At 48.5% G+C, this 10905-nt stretch overlaps 1 protein-coding gene across 2 annotated transcripts in view; it reads right to left on the bottom strand.

The window, feature by feature from the left end:
* arhgap5 (Rho GTPase activating protein 5) overlaps positions 1–10161 on the bottom strand; it is a 79592-nt gene extending 69431 nt beyond the window's left edge. For both annotated transcript variants that reach the window (XM_063184363.1, XM_063184364.1), the window contains exons 1-3: positions 9869–10161; positions 1784–5740; positions 179–326 (exon numbers count right to left, since the gene is read on the bottom strand). In XM_063184363.1, the coding sequence (XP_063040433.1) occupies positions 179–326; positions 1784–5509 (3874 nt within the window). In that variant the 5' untranslated portion in view covers positions 5510–5740; positions 9869–10161. The remainder of the gene's footprint in view (positions 1–178; positions 327–1783; positions 5741–9868) is intronic.
* Positions 10162–10905: the final 744 nt, after the last annotated feature.

Genomic DNA, 10905 nt, shown 5'->3' with positions numbered 1-10905 from the left:
GACACGTGCACACGCACAGGGTCAAAGTAAAAAAAACAGCACACATACCCATCTATGACACACAGGCACACAAACTGCACGGCCGTGAGTGCCAACACACACACAGACAGCCCCAAAAAAGGCACACACATCCACTTCTGACCCGGCCCACCACCCAAAAAGGCTAATAGACACCTACCGGTCCGCTCGATGTAGTCCACACATTTCTCAATGAAGAGGGGGATGGGTCGATCGCAGCTGACCAGGCTCTGCAAGGGCACGCCAAAGTAGTTGCTCTCCCAGTTCCTCCGTGTCGGTGGATATAGAGGCTTGGCCGGCTTTTTGTTCTGTGTGCAGGAAAAAGGTAATACATTAATAATAAAATATTGTTGTTGCTATATTATATATATACATTATCTTGTAATATATTATATTGCTCTTAGCTGATGAGTATTGGTTACAGTCCCTGGACCACTGTGGGGTTAGGTGCCTTGCTCAAGGGCACTTCAGCCATGGATGGAGGTGTAGGGAGGGGTTAGGGTTGGATTTGAACCTGCAGCCCTCTGATCGTAAGACCACCTCCGTGACCATTAGGCCCCGGCTGCCCATATACAAAAGACATGTAATGTAAATAATAAGAAACACTGAAGAACAGAGGTGTCAGTTGCAAAAGGGCAATTGCATTTCAGCTTGCCGTTTGCTCATTTGTTTCAGGGGGAAAAGAAATGTGTTTCAGTTCTACAGCTCTGTTTGGCCTAGTAACCCTTCTTCTGCAGCCTCCCAGCTAAAACGCTGAAACACCATTTCTCAAATCCTTCTCACAGGAGAGTATTAGACAGCAGTACAACATAAATCTCGTATGGCTTTCTCTCCCCCCCCCCCAACTGATCACATAAGTGATTGATCAAAACTAAATGTTAGTAGGATCATTCCATCAATCATAGCGCTTCACCGCTGTGAATGAGAGCGAGCAGAAGAGAGGGGGAGAGGAACATGAAAATCGAAACAGCATTTCCGCCATCGCCTGGGAACGCTGCCATCCACTGCCCTCAACATCTGTCCACATGCAGTCAAAAGTACACTGCGGGATACCCCAAAAATTCCTGAACTGAATAGATTTCCTCTCGCTACATACCGTGCAGACACGCACACACAAAAACCAGACGGTGCTGTAACAAATGCTGTGACCATTTAAGAGGCTTAATCTTTTAACATTATACATATATTATATGTATGACATACACACACTCCTTCGTATTGATTACTCAGGACTACATAAAACAAGGCCATAGATTCAGAGCAACAGCCGGCTTCACATTAGACTGCCCTTTCATCAGAGTGCCAGAAGATGATCTGCTTTCAATAAGGCATTTTTAAACAAGCCCACCACCACAAGAGCTGAAAATGACCCGCTGTGGGAAAATTACCACCATCAACACACTCACACTAGCTGAGGCAAACGGCTCGCAGACATGGCTGACATGGCCCTCACTCACTCTCACCTTTTTCGATGTGAGAATCACTAAATACGAAAAAAATAAATGACAAGAAAAGCAAGTTAAGTCAGGCATGGCAGCACAAGTCTGACATGGTTTTCACACTCTCCATTTTTGATGTGAGAGTCACTGACATCACTAACATCACATGCAAAAAATGACAAGATAAAACAAGTGAAGCCTGACAGGACATGGCTCTCGCATTCCTTTTTCTGCTGTGGAAAGTCAACTGTTTTTTTTTTTGTCACTAACTGTGATGTTAGTAAAGTCAACCATGGCAAGTGATAAGTCACACATGGCTCACTCACCTTTTTGGGTTCCTTGGGGGCCTTCTGTGCCTTCTTCTTCCTCATCTTCTTGTCGTCCTGCTCGGGGTCCGAGGTGATGGCCGGGTTGTCTATCCCTCCCTTCCAGGGGTCCGCGGGGGAGAGCAAGGGGTCCTCCTCGCTGCCCCGGTTCCCCCTGCCCGCCTTCTTCCTCCGGTGAGCTGGGCCCGACTCGTCGTCGCTGATGTCCGAGTGCACGCGCCGCTGATAGGCCTTGGTCTTGCTGAAGAGGATCTTGGAGCGGTGTTTGTACTTGGAGGGCCTCCTGCCTGCCTGGGCCTTGGACAGGCGGTCGAACCCGTTCTCCTCCTCGCCGTGGAGGACGTGCAGCCCACCGAAGGAGTTGCGCATCTTGACGATGCGGCTGTGCATGTCGTCGGGCACGGCGTAGATGTCGTCGTTGAAGCCCTTGGACTTGAGCAGCGTGTCCACGGGCTCGGCGTAGTTGTCGGAGGACTCCAGGTCGTCGCCGTGGCCCATGGGCCCGCCGCCGCTGCGCATGCCTCGCCGGTGCGTATTCCGCATGCCGGCCTCGATGGTCTTGAGCAGGTTAGGGTCCAGCTTCTTGACGCTGGGCTTGGGCAGCACCGGCTTGGGTCTGACGGGAGGAGGCACTTTGTGGTTGCGCTCGTGCTCGCCCGTGGGCGTGCTGTGGACGGGGTACTCGTTGCCCTCCAGGTCGATCCGGCACTTGGGCAGCAGCTGGACGTCGTCGCCGATGGGGCTGTAGGGCGGGGGCGCCTCGGCATCTTCGTCCGAGTCGGGGTAGTAGTTGTAGGCGGGCGAGTGGCTGTGGGGCGACTGCGGGAAGACGCTGTCCTCGCTGGCGCCCATCATGCCGTCGCGCCCGCTGCCGCTGCTGCAGTCGAACATGAAGGAGCTCTCGATGCCGCCCTTCTTCTCCAGCACCTCGTTGAAGAACGGCGTGAAGACCTCCGTCTGCCGGTGGTACTGCGACAGCGAGTAGAGCGCCGTGAACTTGGCCGTGATCTCCGTGGCGATGTGCTCGCCCTCCGTCATCAGCTCCTTGATGGCCTCGTTCTCGAAGAAGTCGGCCTGGCTGTCCGTGATGGCCACCATCTGCACGGGGATGACGTCCTGGACCTCCGCCAGGAAGGCCCTCAGCATGGCCATGGAGGCCTTGCGCTTGGCCGAGTAGACCAGGATGTAGCCGTGGACCAGCTCGTCCTTGCGGATGCCGATGGAGGAGTGGTAGGAGAGGACGGTGACCTGTATCCGCCGGCGGGTGTCCCCGATGATTTTGTCGAGGATGAGGGTGTTGCTCTGGCCGGGCTGCCCGGCGCTGCAGGAGTGCGAGTCCAGGAAGGGCGAGAGGATGAGGTCCACGCTGAACGGGTCGCCGCACATGGCACACATGACGATGCGCAGGTCCGTCTCAGATAGGTCTTTGATGCAGGGCACGGGGCTCACATCAAAGTTGTGCTTCAGCCCATCCAGGACGCTGCGGAGAGCCTGTTTGATTTGCGACTCGTTGAATTTCCGCGGAAATGTGCCGGTGGGGATGTCTATGAAGGTGCACTGGAGCTTATTGGCAAGCTGTTGGCCCTGGTGCCTCAGGATAGGCATATTTTTGCAAACACTGTCTCTCTGGTTCGCTAGGATTAAAATGAATGGCATCGGGTGGGATAATCTGTCCCTCCGGCTGTGCGAGATCTCCGCCCTGATTCGGCTGACACAGTCACCGATAAAATTCAGTGACTCTATGGAGCTGAAGACGCAGAAGCAGCCATGGGGCTTGAAGCTGGGCGCCCACGGGTGACTCAAAAGCAGCGAGTTGCCGTCCACGGGCATCAAGTCCAGCTCATAGATTTTTCCATCCAAAGTGTACTCGTCATCCGTGGACTGCGCTCTGATTTCGTTCGCCAGCTCTTGGGCCAGCCCGTCCCGGCCCACGAGACACAAATTAATCTTATCGAAGTTGGCACTGTAGTAGAGGTTGGAGCGGCCGTGGTCCAGCTGAACCAGCCTGTTGCCGAGGACCTGCTCGACTTTCAGGTCCACGCAGGCTTGGCCGCTCAAGCAGGTCTCCTTGGTGGGGTGGTAGACAAAGCCAATGTGCTTCAGCAGTAGCGACTCCCTATCCGGGGCGAGCTTTTGCAGGGCTCTGTATCTGGGCTCCTCGTTCAGTACAGTGTGGATCTCGCTCATTTTGTCACAGCTTGGGGTGGCGTTTAAATCCAGGTCGTAGAACAGCTCTGCGTGCTCGAAAAGCATTTCCTGAAACTCCTCTTTGGCCCTTTCAACTATTTCCTGCTGGTGGCGGCTGTAAACATCCCGGCGATCGGACTCGCTGATATACTTGTAGGCCTCGTCCTCCATGACGAAACACATGACCTCGTCCCACGGCTGCCCGGGGCTGATGAAGTGCACGCGCTCCAGCGTCCGCTTGAACCTCTCCTTCATCTCCACCCGCCTCCTCTCCGAGATCAGATGCTGCACGTGGCCTTGGTATATCCTCTCCGCCTCCATGGTTCTGAGGATGTCAAAGGGCACCCTCCTGTCTGTCTTGTCTATGTGGTCCGACTCGTCCCAGGGCCCGTGTTCTAGAACCACGAACCAGTACTGAAACTCTTGCCGCGTTCTCATGAGGCTCTGCGCCTCTGACCAGCTCAGGCCCTCGATTTCGTCAAGGTTATTTAGCAAGTTATTAAGGATTTTTGGCAGGCTGGAGAGATAATCCTCTCTCCGCCTCCTGATATGCTCCTGCTTGAGCTGTTCGATGTGCTTGGAAAATGTGTTCCGGGCCTTTCTGGAGCCTTCCAAGGTAATGTATTCCTCGTAGTCGGGCTGGTTTTTCAGCGAGTTGCTCACGGCCTTCCATGTGGAGTGATAATCCCGCACGGTGGACACTATGAGCTTTTCAAACCTGTCTGTCACCGAGGCCACCAACTGCCTCTGGATCTTGTAGGCCTCCAAATATGGCATGATTTTGGGTTTGCCCCGCGTCTTGTCCATCTGCTGAATCAGAGCGTTAAAACACAGCTCGACGTTCACGGACGACCGGGCGGCTGTCTCCACAACCATAAGGTTCTTTTTGTTGGCGGCGAACGCCTGGAGGTCCCGCAGATATTGCTCCACACACTCATCGCATTTCGTCGCGGCGATGATGATGGGCTTTTTCGTCTTGGCCATCTGCGAGTAAAGGCTACTGACAAACTTCATCTGGTCGTCAAACTTCCTATTGCATCCCTTGCTAACGTCTATGCAGAGCACAAAGCCGTCAATGTTCAGCTTGCCGTCGGGCATCTGCTTTTGGTCAAAGTCCTGCTCCAGGCCCAGCTGGTCTGTGCAAATGTACATCAGCTTCTCAGCCGACTGCAGTTTGGAGGAGGCCGCCCGCTTGGTGTAGGGCTGCAAGTTTGTGCTGCGGTGCGGCAAGAAGGTCTGATCGTCGATGAACTCCGTCTGCTCAATGATGTGGAGCTTACACTCCAGGCAGTCATCGCCCCGGTGGAACACCTCCCCCCAGTACAGGAAGTGGTCATTGTTCACCACGCGTCCGCCAAAGTCAATTGTGCTCAACACTGAGGTGTGCTCTGTGTAGTAGTCGTCCGCGCTGGGGCGCACGTAGCGGTTGCACAGGCACGACTTGCCCACGCCGCAGTTGCCCTTCTCCTTCTCCGTCCCTGAGAGCCCCACCACGCTCACGGCGTAGGTAGGGGGCCGCGGCTCCTTGTTCTTGGCCATTAGATCCCCCCACTCATTGCCTTCACAGTCTCAGCAAAGATCTCCTGCAGGGCAAAGAAGATGCACTTCCATTTGCTCGGCTTTAAGGTGCGGTTTCCATGGCTCGGCGTCCAATAAGCGGATCCCTCCCTCCTGCTATCCGTCTCTCTCTCTCTCCTGTGGTGTGTGGCTGGGTGGGGAGTGTATGTGTGTGTGTGGGGCAGTCGACTCTCCCCCCTCTTTATCACCTGCCTGCGGAAACAAAAAGACAAAATGTAATTATAAACAGGATCAATGTCAGTTAATGTTTGCATTTTGTTAGTTCTTTTTTTCCTCTCCACTCTGAGGCTGATTCAAATTAACTACTAACATAATGTGGCAACTCGAGTCAAGAAGGCCGTTTTAGAGGGATTAGTCATGAGTCTCATAGCTAATGTCTGGGGAGATTGTCAGCAGTTTGTGATTTCAGATAAATCTTTTGGAGTTAATACCCCTCTGTTAAAATCACATGATAAATGAAAGTAGCTGTGCTTAGCAGCATATTAGCTCCTTCGGGATTAAACAGCTATTTTTCTCCATCCAATATTCTGTCAGTTATTTAAAAAGGGGAAATGTAAAAGGGAAACGCTAAAAGAGAAATTATAGCTGTAATGTATAAACATGCACGCAGTTCACATCCGATTTATGCAGAGTAAAAAAAAAAATGCCTGGCAACTTCAGCCTTTGAGAAGCAGTGACCTAGAAATGTGTTCTCTTTGCAAAGGGCTGCTGAGGGAAAAAGAAAAAAGAAAGCGCAGGAACAACAGTCATTTGACAGATGCCCTTTTTTTCTAAGGCGATTCATTAAGTCAGCGACAGCCACATAAATACCTGCTCAGAAGGACTGCAGGTGTCAAATCCTCCAATCTGAACATACTGGCGATACATTGCCAACAGCAAGCTCCAAAGGGAGCAGATTAGCAAAGCGCTTGTAAAAAGACAACATCTGATGCCAGTCAGTGCTATATGCAAAGCTGAGATATCACAAGCTATCAACAACATATTGCATTCGCTGACGATCTTTTCTAAAAGGTCAAACAGTCAAATATTTGCTTGGGCAGAATCCGCTGCTTGTTTAGCTTAAAGAGCAACGATTTCGATTCAGCTCAACGCCTCCTCGGATGAATCAGTGATAGTTTTTGACGGTGTCTGTGATTTGTTTACGTTTCTCTCCCCAAGGACACAGGGTGCAGACGACAAATGACCTTTAGATATTTAAGTACCATACAGCGTCTTGCCCCATTCCTTGCATGGAAAAGTGAGGTGATACGGAGGTGGCCCTAAGGCACCACAGGCACTACAAACACTGTGCTTAAATAAATGACTCACTACAACTACTGACCCCAATGCTGTGGCCAAATCTAGGATACACAAGATATATGCACACAAGCTACAGCCAGTCAAAACACTGTGATTATGACTGGGGTCCATTTAAAATTCGGACCTTTATGATGTAGGCAATGCTACACCTATTGTACTTAGAAATGGGAAGGACTTAAATAGGGCAGCCATGGGCTAATAGTTAAGGAGATGGGCTTTAGACAATCACTCCATGGCTGACGTGCCCTTGAGCAAGGAATCTGACCCCACTGTTTGAGGGACTGTAACCAATACCCTGCAAATGACTTTAAGTCACTTTGGATAAAAGCCTCAACTAAGTGTAATGTAGTTTAAAATAAATTTCAAAAATACTTCTGAAAAGAATAATTTCCAAATGAACTGTGGTGTGGACATCAGATTCCCCTGCTCTGGTGACCTTATCTCTGATGCAATGCCAGGTGCACTCAGCTGGACAACTGAACAATATGTGCAATTGTATTCTGTGTTCTCCCTGAGGACAAGAAACAGCTCACAAATTCTGGACACTCAATAACAGTAATTGCATTTGTGCCCAGGCAAAGGGGGCATGTCATGATGTGAGTGAGATATGCGAGTGGTCATTCACAGGGCCAGCCGGAGGTACTTCAATCAAAGCCAGACTCATGACATCAGTTTATCATGACCTATTTATGGCCCCGGCATTGCATAATGCCTCATCCTCCTCCCTCCTAATGGCCACACAAGCCTGAATGCTTCATTCACAAACAAAAACCCTCAACTGCTAACCATGTCCACCCTATAAAGTCGACTTTGGATTGTGTCCCCATGATTTTCCATGCAATTAAGGCTATGAAAGGTCATGACCTTTCTTTTTCTAAACAATCGTCAGAGCAGTGTAGGTCTCTCTTAATTTGTTGTTAAAGTTAATAAAAGACTTGCTGTTCATACAAAGCAACAGCCTACTGCTGAAAAATGCACAACATCACTTATGGGCCTATGTATTATTAACAGCGAGTAATCACATCAAAGACTGCTTTCTGCTGTGATGAAATAAAAAAAAAACTCCATGGTTCAAGCTTTTTTTTCTCCTTCTCCCCTGCCCGATAATGATGACATAGCACTTTCGGTGCCCGCCTGCGTTTTACATAGTAAGCATTTATTGATGAGATTCCTGCTGGCATTTGTGCCAGGCAAGCAAAGGTTAAGACATTAGACAAGGTCATACGACAGCCTACACTTTTTTACATTAGGAAAGAAACTACTACACTGGGGAGTTGCTGAATGTTTCCGGAGACGGTCACTTGTGGTGCGTTTGGCTTCGTGACACCTCGGCTTGACAGAAACTCAATCAACGACCTAGCCCAATCAGGGAGGCAGAAGAGGATAAATGAGAGTACATGGAGTTCACCCACCTCTTACATTTTGGAGACATAGTTTTAAGCCACTTCTCTATAGAAATACATTCAGCCTATGTTGCAGAATGACCTGTTTGGTCTTCATTACACTACAACTCATTTCAATGTGGCATGGCAACCTTGTGAGTAAAATGTCACCATTACGCAGCATATTACTATGGCTGAAAGACTGATTAACGTTCATTTCACAAACTATTAGTCTACATGTCATCGGAGTGAGAGGCATCAATACGAAAGACACCATACGACACAGGCGGAGTGTGTCTAACACTCGTAAATGTAATGTTAGTACCACACTGTGCCGTCTCTCGTGCGCTCTACAGCTATATCCATAGCATTGTCGCTCGTCGTTATAATATATCCAACAACTTGACGGTGGTTGATTTGATACTTCAAGGGGAGCAGCTACGTGCAAACACACAGTAGGCCTAGAATCCACTGTCACCTAAGGTGAAAGAGGACAAGGTGCAGCACAGACCAAATACAAACGTTGTTAGACTGTACTTTGTGGCCGATTGATAACATTGTTGCGGCTACACGCGTCCCCTCTTTGGCCTCACTCACCAACCACCAACCAACCACCACCAAGTAAATCTTGAGTAGGAAGATCATGTTCCAAGTTATTAATTGTTTACTTTATAAATGCCACCTGACTTAATGCATCCCACAGAATCGAACTTAACAACGTATTATTTCAATGTATTGTTGAATGCATGTATTTAATCGTGTTTGGATAAGCGATGCAACTGCATCTCACTGGCTTGGGTAGGACCGACTACAGCAAATTGTCAGAGCGAAGGTTTCCTTTAGTTCACTTTCTCGGTTAAACCAAAACGTTCTCCCTTTATCAATAATGGTGTCCTTCAGCGAATAATACGTATTGTTAATCAACAGATTATGCACGAGATGCCAGTCTATGAAAAAGGAAATTGGTACGAACGACTGGTCGCACAAGAAAAGGCATGAATACCAGCATTCATTTTGGCGACGTCTAATTTCAACACTGAACTTTCCAGATAACACTATAAATTCAGCTGTCACCCCATCAACCCAAAAATCTTCTCAACTGATCTTGGCTGATGTGACACACTGACTGCACCTTCAGCTAGCTTGTTAGCAACTCATCCAGTCAGTGTGTTACCCACTGAACTAGATCCCAGTACAAACGAAGCGTAATGTTCGGCTAATGTGTGTTAGCTACCCAGTTGACCAAGTGCAGTACATTGCAGGCTTCTGACGACCCGTCACTTTTGGTGAAATGAAAAGCAAGTGTCTTGCGACTCTGATTTATGGTCGGTCCACACCTGGGTTGATGAGCTTCACGAAACCGTGCATAGCACAACGCGCCCTGCCTTGATACTGGGAGAGAGAGAAATATATGCGCCTGGTTAGCTCGCTAGTAGGCTAGCCAACATTATGCCACACTGGAGTGAGCAGTCGAACAATACACTTTTAGAGGCGTGTGATACTGCATCGATGGAAGTTGTTTATGACATCGAGATTTTGGTTCGTCCTTCTCCAACTCGTCAAAGGAAAAACCCACCAAAATCCATAAACTGACAATAAAGAAAGTCAAAGCAGTTCATTCCAAAATACATTCCCCTACCTAACATGGTCGCTCCCAGCTCCCGATACTACGGAAAAGAGGTAGCATTCCAAGTGTCTTCTTTTATTTCCACGGTTTCGTCCTTAAAATATTATCCTTGGCATGTCTTGTCCATGAAGAAGGTTCGTCTATATGAAATACTTAAACGTATTTTTTTTATCTTGCAATTTAACTACAATAGTGGTATGCGTGTAATCCGAGACTCGCTCCCTCCCCTCTCATTCCACTCGGTAATGGCGACGAGGATGGATCCTGTGCTCTCACTCACTCTCTCCTTCTCCCCCAGTAACTTTTCCATTCGACTCTGTACAGGGGGCGCGTCTCTCGCTCATGGCTGCGGCGCAATCGTTGAGGAAAACACGTTTGAAGATTTGTGTGTTTCTTTCTTTCTCTCTCTCTCTCTCTCTCTCTCTCTCTCTGGCTGAAAGGCGATTAGTTGCATTGTTTATAGACTACTTGATGACAGTGGAATGTTTGATACTACAGTGGGATTTCTGTTGAATATGATTATGCCACAATTCCCAAGAATTGCCTAACTTAAAATCCCCTGAACTTCAATGACAACATAATTAGCCAGATAGTGAAAGTGAAGTAGCCTAACTATTTAAATCTGATGCTATAAACATAGGCCTATCCAAGGCTTAGTCGGACTATAGACATTCATATATGGGCCTAAGTAGCGATACAAATGTCGCATTCAGATGTGTCCTAGGCCTACAGGTCAGAGAAAAACACAATTGCACAGAGTATTGTGAATTAAATATCAAGAACTTGTGTTAGGCCTACTGGTAGGCCTAGTCTATTAAATGGCATCAGTTCTATCTGAGGCTTCATCACTCAACTTTATTCTTTTCCATTCTAAATTATTGTGCATGGGGCTCCCACGGCTATGAATGGGTCTTGAACATTAATAATTCAATCAAACTCAACAGCCTTGCCTGTCAGCTTTTTCAGCACAGTAGATTTTGAGAGTAGGCTACATCACATTGCTGAGTGTAGCAAAAAAAAAAAAAAAGGATGATGAAATTAATACTGTT

This window comes from Engraulis encrasicolus, chromosome 19, assembly GCF_034702125.1.
Source record: "Engraulis encrasicolus isolate BLACKSEA-1 chromosome 19, IST_EnEncr_1.0, whole genome shotgun sequence".
Lineage (NCBI taxonomy): Eukaryota > Metazoa > Chordata > Actinopteri > Clupeiformes > Engraulidae > Engraulis > Engraulis encrasicolus.
The sequence above is the reverse complement of the archived record's forward strand: the minus strand, read 5'-3'. Positions and strand labels throughout refer to the sequence as shown.